Here is a 20,259-nt window from a genome sequence, read left to right as displayed (position 1 = left end):
GCGGTGGGGTGGCTGGGTGCAGGCTGCCATTGGCCCCGGGCAGGCCAGCTGCCTGCTGCTTACCTCTCACCTAGTGGGCAGCAACTGGTGGGTCTGGCATGTGACGAACGTCCCAGGAGACCTTGGCTGTAGAGGAGAGCACCAGTTGAGCTGACAGCAATCCCCCTCTTTTTTTTTTTTTTCCACAGCTGGTTCTTGCTGTGGAATATCCATGTCAGCGAGGGCTGGCAGGGAACAGCCTCTTTCGGCTCTTCCTTCTGCGTGAACGTGACCAATCAAATGTGCTTCCTGTGCTTGATTATGTTGCTGTGTGCTGCTGCCTTGGGCCTCTTCAGATGTTGCTTTAGTCTGCCGCAGGACAGGCAGCACCATGCTGGCATGCTGCTGGGGGAAATAGGAAGCTTGCTAGCATAGAGAGGCTATGGGAGGATATCAGCTGCAAAGGCAGCTTCCTGTAATAAGCTTTCTATGCGCAACTGAAGGGAGAGTAGAAGGAGAGTGCTGATTTGATGGATTTAAAGAGATGAAAAGTCCTGCTCCTGCTATACTCCTATAGGATTAGGATGCTCTCTGTTAGGTTAATGCAGGAAAGTTAACATCTTATACTCCTGACTTCCCTATTTGACATTTAAGCAGTCTTATAGTGCAGGTACTCTAGAAGTAAATAGCAATTTTTAATTGCAGTTCTTCAGAAAAAATAAATTAAAAAGTTTGCTAAAATGCACTGGCTTTTAAAAGCAGCATAAAATCTCTGCAGAAATTGCCTCCTGTCAACCCCACCTGTTTTTCTAGAGTGTGAACCAATAGTAGCTTGCTTAATTGTAGCACAGGAGTCTAAAGGTATTGCCTGCCTAGACAGTGGCAGATCAAATAATTTTGATAGTGGGAAGCTCCCAGGACAAAGCATACCCTGCTCTCCTACAACAGCAGTGAATTGAGAGGGGATTTAAAATCTTTGTGTGTAACTTTATTTCATGTTAACAGATTCCAGCGTCAGGACAGCCCCACTGAACTGCCATGCAAGCGCATGAGTTGTTTAGATACCTACGAATGCCAGAACTTGGGGATGTCAGGCAGTACGTGCGCACCCTTCCGACAAACACGCTGATGGGCTTCGGTGCTTTCGCAGCTCTCACCACCTACTGGTATGCGACAAGGCCGAAGGCACTAAAACCACCATGTGATCTAGCAATGCAATCCGTGGAAGTAGAGGTAAGTGAAACTTAATGGATTCTGATGCTCACACAGTTTTGAAGCTTAATGGCAGCACAGAGAGACCAAACACTCATATGAGTGTTTCTGAGCTTGTAGTGTGTGGGGAATACATTTCAGGGCATGGTTTTTTTTTGGGTTCTTTGTATTTGTTGTTTGTTTTTTTTAATATGGCTGGAAATCAGTTCTTCAGCTTCCTGAATTTGAAAACCAAATTGACTGTTGAAATCATCATGCTGGTAACTAACATGGGAGTAAAAGACAGCTGAGAAAACTGAGCTTCTGATCTGACTGGTAGAAGAAAACTTGTTAATGCTAGAATTGGCACAGTATAGTTTTCAGTTCCTGGATATGTATTTAGTTGATGGCCTGCTCAATTGGATCTTGAGGTTGCAGTATGTATGCTGGTGAGGGTAATACTTTTCTGTTATAATATTTAGTTTATAATAGCTGACAGATGAGCCTTTGTATTGGGTTTCAAGCATGAATAGGGTACTAATTGTCCTGAAATGAACTGTGGAAAGATACATTAGTCTTGCCAAAAGATCCCAGCCATAAAGTAAGCTGAAATTAAGGTAACTACCTGCTAAACTCTGGATATGCTATCCTAGCTTTTGTTTTACGCTTTTTAGAGGCAGACCGAGTTGCTGTTAAGTGGTTGTTTTTTAATAGTGAAGTTAAATATGGAAACGGTCTGACTGGGAGGAATTGTTGCTTAGAAGCAAATATAGACGACTGATTACATGGCTAAGGTTTCCTGAGCAGCAGCTATATCAATTTCCATGTTCACAGAATCAAGATTTTTATAATTTCATTTTTTCAAGAGTGCCTCTTTCTTTAAGGTAGACAAAGTGTTTCCTTCTTTGAAAGAAGACAGCTTTAAAAAGTCATGATCTTCAAGGGAGATACTCTAAAAAAAGCAAGAAACTGACAGCCTTACAGTCCTACATTACTCTTGATAGCCAGAAACTACCACTATAGTCTCTTTATTTATAAAAATACTTGCAGCTGAAATCCCCTTTTACAACACATTCTTCTATATAGATAGACTGCATCTAGTTGTCCAGTATCAAGTGCAATTAACTTATCTTTACCTTGTGCTTAAGAGTAGATGTGACTACAAACTGATGTAAACAAATGTGGCACAGCAGTTTGAAATTTACAGTGGGTAAAATTCCATGAAATGACTCAAATCAGGCACTTTCTTTGTGATTTTTCCATTGTATTGAAATGGAAGAATGACAGTGGGTGAAACAGGCTTGCAGAGCAGCACATTTTGGTGGCTGGAATAAACTAGCAGTGAAAGCTTTCCAGCTGTGGAGGGCCTCACTAGGCAGTGCAGACTTCAGCACATTTTGGGGGGGGGTGTTGCATTGAAAAATGGTAAAACAGTGGCTCTTACTTGGCCAAATGCTTGTCTGCTTGAGACCCTTGACAGCAATCTCAGTTCACTGTCTTTACCTTTTCAAGCTAAATTGTTGGCACTGTTGGGTTCTGTGAATGAAATAATTGGTAGTATGAGACTTCATTGAACTACTTGATGCATCATTGATCCACATTGTGCTAATTAACATCAGAGCAAGATAGGTATAACAACATTATTTTTCATTGCCTCTTCTGAAAATGCGTATTAATAGGGAGACTGAACAGTAGTAAATCCTGAATGAAAAGCAGCTGAGCATGTTAGCATATCTTGGTGATAAAGGAGCTCACACCTGGAGAATATGTTGAAATGACCAAGATCTATCAAGTTTTGTTTATTGACAATTCAGATACAACACTTAATGTTAGGTTGAAAACTGTACCAAACTGTAGTCAAATAAGCATGTGTTTTGAAGCAAGTTTTAAGTGTCTGTTGGAATTGGTACTGTATAACAAGAGTGTGATACAGTGCTTGGGATTCAGTTTGTCACTACATTTTGCTTAGAATTTTACTTCATTTACTCCATTTTCTACACGTGCATTAAGATAGATTGTCACTTGAACAGAAGAAAATTATCAAATACTACTCTCCAATGAAGTCTTAAAACTTTTTTCTAGCTAAGCAATACAATATTAAAAAGTCTTAAGCAGTAAGCTATGCACTCCAAAGCAGACATGGCAGAAGATGTTTCTCTTCTCCAATGTTTTAATATCTAATATACCTGTTGGTTAATGGTAATAATTTTGAACTATAAATAAGCTGCTTAATGCTTAATTCTTCTGACTTATTTCCTTGGCCTCTCACAAGTTAAATGAAGTTGGTGACTGGAATGGGGTTTTCACATGTTCTGATAATAAGTCTTCATAACTTCATATGGGAGGGGAAAGATCCTATTTACTGCTGTTACAGATCACTTCCCCTATCTGAAAAGCTTTAATTTGGTAGGCCTGCACTCACTGACCCATTTTAACCATTACTGAGAGAATATAGAGATTTAATGTTTAGTTGAATATTGGTACAAAGAGTTACAGATCAAATCTTCTACAGTAGATGTCACAATCAAAAGTGTGGAGTACAGTCTTTAAAGTATGCATGCTACAATTATGTTTTACTGAAAAGAAACCAACCCACTTGCCTTCAGAGCTCCCAACCTGATCTCTCTTCAGAGGAATTTCTCAGAGCTGCAGGTGAAAATCTTTTAGGATCCACTTGAATCCCCTCTGTGTGGGAAAGGAGACAAGATTAGTGAGGAGTAATACTACATAAAGCCTGACTAGTATGATTCTGCTTTGCTGAGACTCATGCTATACTCAATCATGCACTATATTAGGAATTTGAGTGCTACAGTAATGGTGGAAAATAGGACATTAGTCTTTTGTCTTGCAAAGCTTGTGTACCCTTAATGTTTGTAATTATAGGCACACCTAGATCTATCTACTTGTAGACTGCTTTTACCAGTGGTGACTGATAGCTGAACAACTTTGGCTGTTGATTTGAGTGTAGGTGTATGGCTGTCAAATATTAAATTTTGCTTTAAAAGCCTGAATACTTCTGTTTGGCTCAAGTTCTGCTAAAGCATATGAAAGGATAGCATATAAATGAGCAGTAGGGTGTCAGTATTTTCTACTAGTAAGAGTGTGGATTTGTGACTCTGGCGTTTTCCTTCCCTTAAGAAAAGACATTCAAATATGGAGAGATGTTCAACTCATGACAACTCATGACAACTTTTAAACCCAGTTGTCTTTTCCTGATAAGTTACTAGGACTTTAGCTTGCCTTGTCTTTAAATAAACAGTTAAGTGTGCTTTTTCTCTCTACTAAGTGATCAGTTTTAGCTCTTTACCTAGGAATTAGCATGCTTAAAATTATATGGCTGCTTTGAAAACTATTGTTTATACTTCTTGCTGCTCAGAATATGGATGTTGGTGACCTAAGTACCACTTGCTGGTGTACTTTCCCTCTCAGCAAAACGGGAATTGTATCTCTTGCTTCAGAGGCATGGTGGAGCCAACAGTGTGTTTTGATATTACTGCTAATCCTGAGCAGTGTGTGTCAATGAGAAGCAGACCTGTGACTTGAACAAAAGCAGCTATCTTATGTGACCCAAATAGGCATTGATAGAATAATATATGCCTGTGTTCTAGAATAAAATGTTTCCTTCAGCTGCTGCTGTTCTGAACTGATGCCAAGGTTTTAATGTCCAGCACTTGCTGTGTAATGGGTCAATTTCCTGCAACTCCTTGAGCTGCTGAAAAGGCTGTCTTACATGAGTAACCAGAGGCCTTTCTTGCATTAATAAGGTTTTATTGCCTAGCTCCTTAAGAACACTTTGGTAAAACTGACAACCCTTTTGAGTGCTTACTTTGCACCGGACAGATTTGTTAGGTGACTTGTGTGAAATCAGCCAAACATTCCAGTCCTGGGATTCAGGTATTTAGTGTTTGTAATGACCAGTTAATTTTCAAGAAGTTTGCTGGAAACAGGACTTTCCCTGATATTGCACAAATTATTCTGGATAAGGAACCTTTGGACAGGCTCCTAGAGTAAAAAGAACTAGTATTTTCAAGCAAAGTGTAAAGAAGTACCATAATATTGCATTTGCAATATTTGAGCATTAGCTTAAACTGGCATAAGGGAAGATCTAAATGATCTTTAGCATATCTAGATGTGTTTATATAAAAATTCAGTTAATTCCACTTTACTTTGGGGAAAAAGAGCAAAATTAGCAGAACCATAAGTTGGTTATGTTTCCCTTCACTGAAAAATCATGAGGACTGATGGGATCTTTTTCATAGTAGTCTGCTTTAGTTTGCTTGTCCTTCTGAAAAAAAATAAAACCAGTGCAGTCAGTCGTGTAAGAGACAGTGTGCTGTCTCTTTAAGTCTCATTCTCAGAATTGGTTAGTGCCTCAGGCCCTGCAATAACTTCTTTTGTGGTGCTGAGTAATAATAGGGCATGTCAACAAAACAGTAGTAGCTCAGATGAGGATAAAGCATAATTCCTGACTGCTGCCAAGGAATAGCTTAGGATATTTCACCTGATGCAGGAGTTGTAGCACATCAAGCATGGTACTGATGCATTGCACTTGTTGACATTACCTATGACTGTGGTTACAAACTGTGTCATGTGATCTTCCTCAGGTTAGCTCTAGATGTGGTGAAGCTGGGAAAATGCCCTTGGTTATCCAATGTCTGTGAAACCAGCACAATAAATCAAGTGGTCTTACTTTTCAGTCCAGGTGGAGATGTGTGTTAGTGATCTGTTTATTTCTTGTAGAGTAGATGTTGATTTGAGTGCAAGTATGTTCTTGAATTTGTAATGTTACAAACTTTTAGAGATAAGCCAGTCATTAGCTTTTTCTGGGTCATGTTCACACTGTATGTTTCTGCTTACTCTTGCAGGAGTGGCATGCACTGCATTACACAGTGTTCTGTTAAAACAAGTTAGACTTGTTTTAATGTTAAAATGTTCTTTTCTCTCTGATGTGCTTTTAATGTGCTAGCTCCTGTCTTTGGCCACAGGCAATATGACACCTTCTGCAGATAAACCTGTGTTTATCTAGCTTTTACATGAACAGATATTTTCTGATTTTCCAGGGTACTTTGAAAACAGGAGAATAAGCCAATGGCCAAGAAAAGTCTATGATTGCTATCAATAGGTTTTTGACATTCTGGATGATGGCACATTTCAGGCACAGATTTAGTTAGTCCAGGGTTTGACTTTGTGAAAGAGCCAGGAGTTGACTACAGCCACTAATAGGGACAGAATCTTATGCAATGTTTATTGAAGACCCTCTGTTTAACGAGGTAGGCTTATCCTGCTAAGAGCTTGCTTGTAGGTGTCTGTCATCATAGCAGGACTGATAAATGTGGCCCAGTAATACTTGCATGATAGCAATTTATGAAACACAATTGATAAAAAATTAGATTATTTAATCAGTCACTAACAAAGGCTAGGAAAAACAGATTTCATGTAATGGCTTCCAGCTGTAGCCTGTGTAAACACTCACCTGCTGAAAAACAGTGATTTTAATCCTCAAGGTATTAGTGTCTTGACTGTCTCTAACTAGATCATGAGGAAACCTTTTATGTTAGATGGAACTTTAAATTGGATTAAAGGACTCAGTTTTCATCCAGTACAGAGTACTTCACTCAGGAGAACATTTGTTTTAGCGTGCTGTTTACAGCCCTTAAATCATTTAGGTTTTGAAACCACAGTTTGAAGTGTGATTATGTTTTGTAATCTTAAGAGTAGTAGATTAGGATCTCAGCATTTATATTGTATAGAGAGAGCTCTGAGACTGAAGTGATTTAGAAAGCTCGATGGAATTAGTTTTGCTATATACTGCAATAATAGAGTAAAACATTTCTTAGGAAAAACCCTGTGTCTAGGAAGGAGTGTCAAAGGGCATTTTATGGTTCTCATTTGTTCTGTGCTATCATAGATAGCTGGAGTAAGATTTTGCTTGCCTGGTTTTTAGTAGACAGTGGTCTGTCTCTTGAAAGCATGTCTTGGGAAACCTTGCAGATCTCTGTCTTGCTGGTAAAAAGAACTGAAGTCCTCTCAAGCAGAATTTACCAAGGCTCATTACAAAACTTAATGGATGAGATGTTTTTATTCCTCTAGGAAACTCCTTTTCATTTATAATCAACAAGTGTGTCTAACCTTTCTAATTGGTTTTCTTAGGGTGGTGAGCATGCTCGAAGGTCCTCTCTTCTTAACAGCAATGAGCTATTGATCTACTACTATGATGATGTGAGAACAGCTTATGATATCTTCCAAAGGGGTGTGCAAGTATCAAGTAAGTCTAAAATTAAAGAATTTTTTCAACAGCATCAAGAACTAAAGGTCTGGGCTCTTTTGAAATGTAGCTGCTGATAGAAGTTGTCTACCTACCAATATGGTACATGAATTGGAAGGGAGCTTTCTTGAAGGCAAATTTAAATGAGCTCTTGTGAAGCAGAGTGGTATGAGTAAGGTCAGTCCTGTGTTCTGTTCCTTGATTAAACCAAACTTGTTGCTTCTGTCCTTCCTCAGCTTCCACCTCTTGCCCCCCTTTAAAAAAAGGTTTGTCTTCTGAAGGTATCTGCAAAGAATCTAGATATTTAAGACTGGGAGTGTAGTTAGTGCAGTGTCAGGATGGAGGAGTCAGAGGTGTTAAATTGTGATTGATTTTTTTTTAATTATAATTTTTAGATAATGGTCCATGTCTAGGTGTTAGAAAACCAAACCAGCCCTATGAGTGGATCTCCTATAAAGAGGTAAGTAATCTCTCTAACTTAGTGCTAGACCTGCGGTTGCTTGCTGAGACCATTGATACAACATCCAGTAATGCGATACAGCAAATCTTAATTATTTATAGATGTTTTTAAAAAGTGGTAGAATATTGCAGAATTATTCTAGTTCCTATTAGAGCATTTTAAAGGATCAGCCTTGGGTATGTGCAAGGGGGAGGAGACTATCTCCTGCACTTGGTTTATTAACAGTTTTCCTTTAGAATTGGTTCGGGTTACTTTGGCAGCTTTTAGCATCTCATTACTGACTTATTTAGAACTTGGACACAGCCTCTGAAACGCTGCAGCTTTGAAGCAGTATTCAGGGACTTGGGCTGCTAGTAGTGCTTTAGGTGCTTGCTTCTGAGAGGCTTACACCAGGGAATGTCATATCTAAAGTTGAAAGTTATTGTGGTTCTTGACTTGTCTCCTCAGTGTTGAATGATGGATGTATAGGGTGTTAATGGATATGCTTCTAACTAGTGGCATGATCCTTCATGGTTGCTAAAAATATCTTTCTGCAAATCTTCATCTATGCACTTATAGCTCATTACTGATTTAGTCAGTTATTGTCTTTGAATTTGCATAAATGGCAATTTTGCCTATTTCATACTGTTAGTTGTTAAACAGCCTTTTATGTAGCAGACCTTGCTCTTTTCAAGGTGATTTTGACAACACTTATGTGCAACTTCTCTTTATTAAAGCTTTTCTGTGTGAGTAATGTGACTAACATAGATTCATGTCATGTGCTGTATGGAAAGAATTTAGAAAATTGCTTTCCAAAGCTTTGTTTATAGAACTAGCTGTGTTTTCCCTGCTTTTTCTCCAGTTTCTTGGAGGATGTAAAGCTGTTCCCATAGGCAATGAATGAAGCAGGATGGTGTATGTAGTGCTTCTAATTGGGGAGAAATATAATGCTGAATCATTTCAGGGACACTGCTGGGGTTTAATACAAGTACAACAAAACAACCTTTTCTGTGTATGGGAGTTTAAATACTAAAACTTGTGCTTATAATTTGCAAGCAAAGTGTAGTTTCTGCTGCATATTGAGTGCAAGTAATATCTACAATCAGTTCAGTGTAATGGCAGTACCATGTTTAGGTTATCAAAGTCACAGGGGGCATCTAAAGTAGCCTAGGAAATTTCTGTCTACTTCATGCCAATTATTTGCCTTTTTGTAGGACTTAGAAGTACAATAATGTCGGAGTTTATAGTGATGAGCTTGCTCTCAATCTTTTTTGTCTTCTCTCTGTTTTGCCCTTCCAGGTGTCAGACAGAGCTGAGTACGTAGGCTCTGCGTTACTTCACCGAGGCTTCAAACCATCTCATGCTCAATATATAGGAATCTTTTCACAAAATAGACCAGAGGTAATTTAATTGACAGTGTATGTATTGGTGGTCTAGCTGTTACTGAGGTGCCCCGCTCTTGTATCTGTTTCTTGGCAGTGTGCTGAGCTTCCCTACTAAGAGTCCATTTAGCATTTGGAAAAGGCTAAAGGCTGCTACTGCAAACCCACAAATGCAAACTGATAATTGGCACAACTGTCAGTGTCTTATATTGGTTCTTTGCTCCCAGAGCTGAATGCAGAAGACTGGAGAGCAGGAAGAGAATCAGGGAATCCAGAAGAACTTGACTCACTGTCTTCTGTTTCCAGGTTATAAAAGAGGACTGTTTAATGGGAAGCTTATGTGGTATTTGGTGAATGTAATCACCAGTTGCTGTCTCTTAAAAATTGACTTTAGAGTACAAGGTAATTGAAAGTGGCGGGAAGCCACAGGTGTTGAAACCTTTCAAAACCCAAAGAAACATTTAGGGATTAAATATTTGGACAAATAGTACAATCACTTTTAGCTATCTTATCTCTGCCAGAGGACCTCAGCACAAAGTCTCTGGGAGGGAGAAGTGTATATGAAAACAAAAACTAAAAATAAATAAGTTTAATAAAGGGACAGAAAGACTAAAGAAAGTTAAATAATTAAAGATCACTTGACAAAGCAAAATGATGTTAAGAACCTGAGACAACTATAGGGATATTTAGATTTGTTAGCTAGTGTCTAACCATCTTAACTCAGAAGTGGTTCTAGATTGCTGTTTCTAAAAATATTACATGTTCAATAAATACTTATTCTCTGGATTTGTTTATTTAATCTATTTAATGGGATTGAATTTATCTAACCTATGTTACGTGCTCAATAGCTTGAGCTGGTACTTGCTGCATTAAGCTAGTTCAATCCCAAACTGTATTAAGACAGGGGACTGGTTCGTAAGTTTTATCAAAAATATGCTGTCCCTCTTAATTAAACACTCTCAGTTGGAGGCCATCATCTAGAGCCATCTACAGTGTTGACAGAGGTAGAAGTTGTATCAGTGTCTTGGTCATGCTGGACAACAGCTTGCTGTTGGATCTCTTCTGATTTCACTTCGTCACAGAGCCTTCCCTGCTGTCACTAAAATGCAAACTGTGTGACAAGTGACCTTGACTCTCTTCCTCTTCTCTGACCCACACCATAAAAAAAATCCAAACCCCTAACTTTAGTCTTGTACAGATGAAGAAAAAAAAGCCAGCATTTTTTCTGGACTCTTATCTGCAGTAGTTTGCTGTTTGGATTTTCTGGCTGCTGTTCCTTTCTAACAGCTACAGTTCTATTTCTGTAATAAAGGCTGTGATGTCTCCAACTAGGAAGCTATTAAATGACAGTGTTACAGACTCTTCTGTCTCCTGTGCTTTTAACATTATGAACTGGAAGTAAAAAGGGAGCCAGATGTTGGTGTTGTGCCAGTTTGAACTGTTTCTTTGAAGACTTTTAGGTGCAGTCTGTCACTGGGTCAGTAGATTTTCTGAAGGAGAGCACAGTAGAGTGGTCTGCTCTTGGGTCACAGAGGCAAAATCTGCTTCAGTTGCAGTGTTCTAGCAGGCTCTGAGTTGGGTCAGGAATGAGCTGGAAAGATTTGTTTAAACCAGCAATTTTAAATTTGGGGTTTTCCCTGCTGAAAACTACTGAGTGGGTGTTGTGACATCTCCAACATAATCACTAATCTGGACAGGAGATTATGTGAAGGTTTTTTGTGTGAAATGATTCACACTTAGTTCAGGGAACAACTGTTGGGGAAATCCCCATATGGGGAAAATCCTATCATGTTACTGGGTGGAATGTTCTCTAAAAAAAAAGCCACTTGGATATATAAACAAAAAATATTACTTTCTCTTTGACTAACTGGAAAACATTATCTTCTGCAAGCAAGGAAGTTGTGTTTTGGATTGAGAAAACAGGACAGTGAAATACAGTGTCTCTTAGAAGATCAGAGCCATGTCAGAGAAACTGAAACTGAGATTGCTGTCTGTATTCAGTACTAGTTGCTTGCTTGGGCTTTGAGAGAGAGCTCAAGTGTTGAGATTTGATACTTGTATTTAAATACTCAACGTTAGAAGGCAAAATGAGAGAAAAATGTCATGGTAGTATAGAAAATAAAGATGCTGGTTGTTGTATTGAGAACAATGGTGGAGTTCTTAGAGGCTGCAACAGGAGGCTTTTATCACTCTGTGCAGCCTCTGAAGTCTACTGTAGTAGACCACCACCCTATTAAAGTAACTGCTAAACTTCAAGCTGCTCAACAGCTACCCCACTGTTACATGTACAGATTCTGTCTAGGAAGACATTCACTAGACCCATTCATGGCTCATATAGGTCTGTCTGCTTGGACTTGCCAGTATGTCTAATGTCTGCATGAAAGTCTAGTTACCTGTTAGCTGACCTTGTACTAGTTTTATAAGAAGTCTTTTTGGACAAGGTGTACAATTTGTTGCATAAATGCATTCAGAAAAATTCCCTGCATTTAAGGCTGTCTCATCAGTAGAGAGCTTACTTTAGGAAACTTGCCTGTGATAAATTGTGAATCCAAGATGTAACAACTTTGTTAATATAACCTCTGTATTACTATGAAATGCAATAGCTAGCTCAATGTTTAAACTTGTCCTCATATGGGGGTGAGGTAACTGGCTAGTGTCCTGCAAAAACACAGGAAAGTGTGGCAAAGTTTTGGGGTGGGGAAGGGAGACAAGCATCCTTGTTAATGCAATCCATGTTTAATTGTAAGTTTTGATAACTTTTAAAGGTACATGTTTTATTCCTGTAGCTGGAACTGATTAAAGGTACCATGTATGAAAATTTTTATCACTCTTCTTTGATGGGAAACATTGAAATGTTCCAGTTCCACTGGCCTCTTCAGTAGTCCAGAGGCTCCCATTTCAGGAGTTGCATGCTAACCTCTATTTTGGTGTAGCTCATTATTTACAAGCTATACCAAATAGCTACTATCCAGAAAAAGAATTTCATTACTGTTTTACCTGGTGGTACTTGGGATGAAATTAGATTTGTTGTAAAGTATTGTCAGTTTGTATTACAAACAATAAAGGTGCAATGTTCATTGTGTTTACTGAGTACTGCTCTCATTAGCAGGCAAATCCTCCTTATTGCAGCTTGCAGGGATGTAACTGCATTTTTTTATAGGAGTCTTCAGTTGAGATTCCTTTAAAGAAGAATGGTTAGTCTTGAAAAATGGTGAAAAACTTTGTGGGGCTGGATATCTGAAAGACATATGTTTAACTACATATGTTGCATGTCTTGCCATCAAATACTGGTAGATAGTGTAGAGGTAGGAATACTGTATGTATATATATTTAATGTATCATGTATATATAATGTATATCTGTTTAATGTGTTTCAAGACACAAGCAAGTCTTTAACTCATTCTTATGCCGTGGTAATATAAAATATTGAAGGCCTGGCTACCTTGATAACCTAAAACCAAGAAAAAATTATTGTACTCAGTCTCCTTTTGTTAATAGGTAAACTAATGAGACAGTTAACATTAACTGGTCTTCAGAAGTACTTAAAATTACTTTTAAGGTCAGAGTTGAATTTTATTGGATTGGATTCTTATCCATAGCTCCTTATTCTCTATTTTTTTTTCCTTCTTCCACAGGTAAAACATATTAGGTCTTAAAAATAAACAAATTATACAAACTGCCACTTTTTTTTTTCAGAAAGACATGTCCAAATGAGCTCTGTCCTGTTAGCTTCCATGTTAGAATCCAAGTATGAATCTATCTTGGAAGTATGTTATGATAAGCAAACACAGTGACTGGTATATCTCCTTTCTGTGCAGTGGGTTATCATTGAACAAGGATGCTATGCATACTCCATGGTGGTGGTGCCCCTCTATGATACCTTGGGAACTGAAGCAATTGCTTACATTGTGAACAAAGGTAGGATACTTTCAGTGGTTCAGCAACTGAATGTATGATGGTAGAGCTGACTGAGGGCAGAACTGCAGCATCCCTCAGAAGAGTCTTCTCTTACAATGGTCCTGAAGTATGTATGATCTAATCTAAACTCAATTTCTCATAATGTTGTTCTCTCTCATAGCTGACTTGTCGTTGGTTTTCTGTGACAAACCTGACAAGGCCAAACTTCTGCTGACCAGTGTGGAAAAAGGGGAGACACCAATACTCAACACTATTGTTATCATGGAGTCTTTTGGCACAGATCTTGTGGAACGTGGCAAAAAGTGTGGGGTAGAAGTTTTCAGCATGAGAGAATTAGAGGTAAGCACGTTTAACCTACTTTACTGTTTTAATCCCATTTACTTGTGGAGGAAGAAGACAGTGTCTGTTGAACAGATTTTAGGACTGTCAACAAAATGTGGTGATTAGTTCCAGAATACTTATCTCCTGGATTAAAGTTCACACCAGGACTGAAGGAAAACCAACTTGCTAATAGTATTTAACAATGCTCAAAATGTAAAAGTACTTATGCCAAGATGATGGAACGAAAGCTTGTTAGCATAGTCCAGGCTGAATGTCAGATCTGAGTGTTAAGGCCTGCCCATGTGAAGCAGTAGCATTATAATTGGATACTGTGACTAATACTTCAGAAATACTTATTTCAGAAAGAGCCTGTGTGGGTTTTGTTCTTGTGAAAAATGGTTTCTTCCCCTGTATGCTGAATCTACGAAATATTTTGTCTGCATAGATCTCTTATGCAAGCTTATTTCATAACCTCGCTCGTTATTTGGAGAAGTCTGTCCCAGGATCAAATTTTGTGAAGTGCATCTTCACAGTGAAATTATGAAACCAGGTTTAGCCCAGTTCCAGCTGGAGTTCTGGTGAAGGCTTGGCTCCCTAGGACTGAGTATCTCCAAATAAGTGTGCTTGTCTTTGTGCAGGTGTCAGTAACTGGTGTGAAATACTTCATTTCACTGAACTTGTTTTTGCAGCAGTTTTAATTACTATGTTAACAGGGCCACCTTCTGGTAAAGATTTAAAAGACAAGTATTTTTTTTAAGATGATTAACAGTATTGTAGCCAACGACCCTAAGTAAGACTGCTAGGTTGAAATGAGGCAAAAATATTTAGCAACAGAGAAGCAAAACTGGGTGTGAATTATCTTTTAGTTAGAAGTTTAGATGCTGAATTAGTGACTTCCAGTAGTACTCTGTAGCTTTTGATTAAAACAACTCTTTATGGATGCTTAGATTAATGCAGTAATAGGTGCTCCAAGAGCCTCTTGTCTAAATTTCAGAAGTCAGGCTAACTTAATATCACAGAATCACAGAATCTTAGGGTTTGGAAGAGACCTCAAAGGATCATCTAGTCCAACCCCCCTGCCAGAGCAGGATCACCTAGAGCACATCACACAGGAATGTGTTCAGGTGGGTTTTGAATGATTCCATGACCTCTCTGGGCAGCCTGTTCCAGTGCTCTGTCACTCTCACAGGAAATAAGTTTTTTCTGATGTTTACATGGAACCTCCTGTGTTCCAGTTTGCACCCATTACCCCTTGTCCTGTCACTGGACATCACTGAAAAAAGCCTGGCTCTGTCCTCTTGACACTCACCCTTAATGTATTTGTAAACATTGATGAGGTTACCCCTTAGTCTCCTCCAACCCAAAGACACCCAGCTCCCTCAGCCTTTCCTCATAAGGGACATGTTCCACTCCCTTTGCCATCTTTGTGGCTCTGCACTGGACTCTTTCAAGCAGTTCCCTGTCCTTCTGGAACTGAGGGGCCCAGAACTGGACACAGTATTCCAGATGCAGCCTCACCAAGGCAGAATAGAGGGGGAGGAGAGCCTCCCTTGACCTACTAACCACACCCTTTCTAATGCACCCCAGGATGCCATTGGCTTTCTTGGCTACAAGGGCACATTGCTGGCTCATGGTCATCCTCCTGTCCACCAGGACCCCCAGGTCCCTTTCTCCTACACTGCTCTCCAGCAGGTCAGCCCCCGACCTGTACTGGTACATGGGGTTGTCCTTCCCCAGATGCAAGATTCTACACTTGCCCTTGTTGAATTTCATCAAGGCTCTCCCTGCCCAACTCTCCAGCCTGTTCAGGTCTCACTGTATGGCAGCACAGCCTTCTCGTGTGTCAGCTATACCTCCCAGTTCAGTGTTGTCAGCAAACCTGCTGAGGGTACACTCCATTCCCTCATCCATGTCGTTGATGAAAATATTTGTAATAGTGTTTCAGTGAACAGGATTAAGTTTTTGTCACTTTTTTTTTAAGAGGTAAAGGATTTCAGTGTTTCCTGAGGACAACTCCAAAATACTTAGGAGCTTAGATTAGAACAGAATTACTATTTTTACTTGTTTTTTGGATTTCTAGCTTCAATTTATTGCTCAGCTGTGTGTTACAGGTTGAGACCAGTTCCCCTGTGTATCTCCCTGATGCCATAAGCTTGGTATCTCTTGCCTAATATTTGTATGTATGCTGTGGGTACTCAGACCTGACTAGCTGTGAATAAATGATTCTTCAATAGAGGCAAGTGTTGGAGTTGAGCAAACATGTTCTAGGAGATCAAAAGTGCGTGTGGGGGTCTTAGCTGTACATTCAGTCAATATTGAATCTTACTCAAAACAGACTGTAGGGAAGTATTGAGCTTCTGATGGTATTTGAAAGGCAGATGCTGTTGTTTTGTTGTTTTGAGTAGTCAGTTGTGTTATCATAATGGCAAATTCTTGCATAAAAGCACTGTTTCCAAAGGGCAGACTCACAGGTATGGGAATGTTAGCTGTGTTTCTGGACATGTTTTTTTCTCTTCTTAAACCTCTTTTGGGTAATGTAAGAGGTACATTGTACTAAAGAAAGTCAAGAGCTAGTAAAAGAATGCCTAGTGCTATTGCTGTGTACTTGGAATGTAAAGGCAATAGTGAAGTTGATGTGTCTCCCCACAAAGGATGCTTCCAAAGCTATACTTAACAAAAGGCGTATTTTAATTTGTGTAAGTCCTTAAGATAGTATTGTTTCTTTATTTGAATCTTTAAAGCTTATAGATACTCAACATCAGCTTTCAAATATTTCCTCTTAATCACCACTGAGGGAAAACTTCTTTACTGTGAGATTGACAAAGGAGTCTTCTCTAGAGATAATAAAAATCCATCTGGATGCAATCCTGTGTAATGTGCTCTAGGCAATCCTGCTTTGGCAGGAAGGTTGGACTGGATGATCTCTAGAGATCCCTTCATTGGGGACTATCGGAGTTGGCTCTGATTCTGTAGTTCTGTGATGATATCCTTAGATAAAAGGATCTTCTTGGTATCCATTCCTGTCTACCTAAAGAATTATGCCATCATTAATGGTCAGGCCTGAATAAGGAGGGGAGAGGGAAGGGGAAGAGGTTCTAGAGAAGAGAATCTTGTGCTCTTCAGTCCCTTGTGTAAAAGCAGTACAAACCAACAATGACCGTTCATGGGGAAATTCAGTGTTTCTTCTCATGTGCAGTGATGTTGATGTGAGGTGCTTACTGAGAAGTCTTGTTTCATCTGTCCAATGGTTGTCAGTGCCATGTGTCTTCTGCATGACACATAGGATTGATTGCCAGCTGAGGCTTGTCATAGTGTTGTTTGGGACAACAATGACACTGCTTAACCTTGAGGCTCTCTAGTGAGTGACTTCTGGTTTACTAACTGGAAAAAAACGCACCACAGGAATTCTAGATTAGTTATCACTTCTGTACTTGTAGAACATGGTAGTTATTCTAGATATCTTTAAAACATCCTTTAAAGACTTTGTTACCTTTTCAAAACTTAAATGCCTTACTAGGCAGTCTAAATAATGGGATATAATGGTGTTTGGTAATGTTTTTGATAAACTTAAAAGAAAAAAGGTTGTGTGCTTGTGTCCAAACTGTCTCTCTTCTCTCCTTTCTGTAGGAGCTGGGAAGAGCACACAGGCAAAAGCCTATGGTAAGTATGAAATTAGTTCAAATGACTTAATCTAAAGATTGATAGTGTTCTGTAGATCAAACTAGTTAAGCTCCCTGTCTCTCATAGCTCAAAAGTAACATTAATATTTCAATATTTTGTACGGCATACAGCTCTGGTGCCCTCAGCACAATAATTCTGTTGGAGAGGGTCCAGAGAAGGGCTACCAAGGTGATCAAAGGCCTGGAGCACCTCTACTGTGCTAGTAGATAGGCTAAGAGAATTGGGGCTGTTCAGCCTAGAGAAGAGAAGACTCTGGGGAGACCTTATAGCAGCCTTCCAGTACCTGAAGGGGCCTACAGGAAAGCTGGGTAGGGGCTTTTCACCAGAGAAGATAGTGATAGGACAAAGAGAAATGGTTTTAAACTGAGAGAGGGGAGATTTAGGTTAGATATTAGGAAGAAATTCTTCACTGCAGGGGTGATGAACTGGAATGGGTTGCCCAGGGAGATTGTTGATGCCCCATCCCTGGAGGTTTTTAAGGCCGGGTTGGATGAGGTTTTGTGCAACCTGGTCTAGTGGTAGGGTTCCCTGCTCATGGCAGGGGGCTTGGAAATTGGTGATCTTTAAGATCGCTTCCAACCTTAATGGTTTTATGATTTTGTCCAAGAAAGTATTTTTCCTTGGCATCTTAACCATACTAATACTTTCTTTACTTTCATAGCCTCCAAAGCCAGAAGATCTAGCAGTCATCTGTTTCACCAGTGGAACAACAGGTACAATTCATCATGTTATGCAGAATTTATTATCCTGTATGTATGAAATTAATTCAGAAGCCCTTCTACTTTTGTTTTTTTCCAAGACTGTCCCCTGCTGCTGCATCTTTTTGGCAAGTAGTAGCTGGGGAAGTTTTATGGTAAGGCTCCCTTTGATATATCCCATTGATCAATACAAAGTGGCAGTATGAGGGTTGGAGTCGTTACAGATTCAGTATTTATTTCCAAGTCCAAAAATGTGTTTCCATTATAAAAGGACTCTGCATCAGCCTCCAGACTTTCAATTCTTCAGTAGTCTTTTTTTTTCTTTGCACTATATTAGCAAGACTTTTTCCTTAGCTCTACACAACCTTGCTGTAAGACCAAAACAGAGACTACTGTCTAGATGTCATGTGCTTGACACTTGTGACTTAATATCTAACACTGACAGGGAGCAAAAGGGAAGAGTACAATGACAAGCTACATTTCTTTAAAGCAGATATGAAAACAGATGTTAGTCTGGGTTTGATAGCTGCATCTTTGCAGAAGTATTGAATTTTGAGTACGTGTACGCGTACGTGAGAATCATGGCAATTTCTCTCCTTATGGAATTTGAACACTTAAACACAAACTTACTAAATTATTACCAGCTATTCTTGAAAGCACGTTAGCAAGTTCTCTGATAGTAATTTATTTGTGTATCAATTAAAGAAAGAAGGAATTGATTGATTAAATGCTGTTGGATTAGTTTTACCACTGCTTGGTAACTTTAAGGATCAAAAAATTTCACTGTTGCATCCTGATGTGCTTCTTCCTTAGGAAACCCCAAAGGAGCTATGATCACTCATCAAAACATAGTCAGCAATGCTTCAGCTTTTGTGAAAACTGCAGAGGTAAACCACAAAAGTTAACATTGTGGATTTGCATGAAGGGAAGAATCTCAGGAGTGAAGCCAACATTGAAATCTCATTAAGTTTGGTCTTAACTTTTAGTAGGATTCAAGTGCAAATGTAACTTGACAGCACTCTGCTAGGTCAGAAGTCTGTTTGCCAGTTTCTTCATTCAGGGTCAAGAACCTGATGCATGTACATTTTGGCTTCATCCAAGCAAAATGCTACAAAGATCTTGATGTGGATCTAAATTACATTCTGCTGCAGGGTCACAGTGTTTGTCATTAGTGTAAGCTCTTTATCAGAGGGTTTGTGTAGATGCTAACTTTTTTTTCCTAACTGTTTTTAAATTAAGCAACTGATCTCGCACTTAGATCATGTAGGGTACTTTTGATGTCATCATTAGAGTAAACAGGATAGAAAACTTTCTGATCAAAGATGAAAGTCTGTATTTTTTAAGCCCCCAAAGTGTACTACTTTAACGCTCTTAGTTTCTCCTCCCTCCCAAAGGAACTTTGTGGTTTCTTTCAGATTTTGTTTCTATTCATAATCATATGAATGATTAGTTGTAATAATATGGTCACAGTACTCAACTCTAAAAGATTAACATTTCTACAATGTCTGTTTAACTTAGGCAAAATAGAATATCTATGAGAATTAAACTTAATTTTACTCACTTTCAGAAAACATTTATGCCTTGTTCTGATGATGTTCTGATATCATTCCTGCCATTGGCTCACATGTTTGAGAGAATTGTTGAGGTGAGTATCTGTTTGTTGTATTGATCTTAAAACTGAGAAGCTTGTTCTTCTTACAGAATGCTTGTCTCCTAAATCCCAGTGATACATGCTATTCCTTTTTGACTATTGCACGTGTCTGAGAGCATGAAGGAAAAAAATACCCCATAAATAATATCCTGTGAGGATGAGACAATTGGTTTCCATGTTGAAATATAAACATTAACCCTAGCTCTAATAAGAAACCTGTTTGCTAGAACATGAGAATTCCTTACCAAATGTACACTGCCTAGAAATTCCCTCTAATATAATCAGTGGGCTATTAAAAATCTATGCCATCTGCAAACTTAAAAGTGTGGCATCCTGCTTGTTTACACAAAACTAATTTTAAGTTTGTTAAACTTCCCATTGCTTCCAAGAAACTTCCATAAGAAGAGGGTTTTGTTTCAGTGGAGTTCTCTTCCTGGAAATGAGAATGGCTCCTCTTGCACAGATTATTTTAATATATAGCAAGACCTGGGGCTTAGTTTTTGAGGATGAGGAGTCTCAGGTTGTCTGAATACTGGCAGCCTTAATAAGAATCTCTGAGCCCATAAATAGGTGGTATGCATAATTGAAAGGATGCAATTTTCTCAAACTTCTTACATACAGTAGAGGCACAAGTATTTAATTACCATACTTACTGAAGCTGAACTAACACCTTTCCTTTAGGTGAGACTGAAAATATTTATATTGAAGATAGTCATATCCCAATTTATGTAGGG

At 38.9% G+C, this 20,259-nt stretch overlaps 1 protein-coding gene across 2 annotated transcripts in view; it reads left to right on the top strand.

Annotated features, from left to right (window-relative positions):
- The first annotated feature begins 674 nt into the window (after positions 1-674).
- The window catches only part of ACSL1 (acyl-CoA synthetase long-chain family member 1), a 31,128-nt gene continuing 11,543 nt past the window's right edge, over positions 675-20,259 (top strand). Inside the window, exons 1-11 of one of the 2 annotated variants that reach the window (XM_010002453.1) lie at positions 675-695; positions 1,018-1,212; positions 7,321-7,435; positions 7,831-7,895; positions 9,174-9,275; positions 13,075-13,174; positions 13,335-13,513; positions 17,123-17,155; positions 17,838-17,889; positions 18,688-18,761; positions 19,442-19,519. In XM_010002453.1, coding sequence (XP_010000755.1) covers positions 1,018-1,212; positions 7,321-7,435; positions 7,831-7,895; positions 9,174-9,275; positions 13,075-13,174; positions 13,335-13,513; positions 17,123-17,155; positions 17,838-17,889; positions 18,688-18,761; positions 19,442-19,519 — 993 coding nt within the window. In that variant the 5' untranslated portion in view covers positions 675-695. Of the gene's footprint in view, positions 696-1,017; positions 1,213-7,320; positions 7,436-7,830; positions 7,896-9,173; positions 9,276-13,074; positions 13,175-13,334; positions 13,514-17,122; positions 17,156-17,837; positions 17,890-18,687; positions 18,762-19,441; positions 19,520-20,259 lie in introns of those variants that run through there. The other variant, XM_010002452.1, reaches the window with a different exon arrangement.

This window comes from Chaetura pelagica, unplaced genomic scaffold (assembly GCF_000747805.2).
Source record: "Chaetura pelagica isolate M959 unplaced genomic scaffold, ChaPel_1.0 scaffold67, whole genome shotgun sequence".
In the NCBI taxonomy this organism is placed as follows: domain Eukaryota; kingdom Metazoa; phylum Chordata; class Aves; order Apodiformes; family Apodidae; genus Chaetura; species Chaetura pelagica.
Note: the sequence above shows the minus strand (reverse complement) of the source record. Positions and strands in the feature narration are given on the sequence as shown.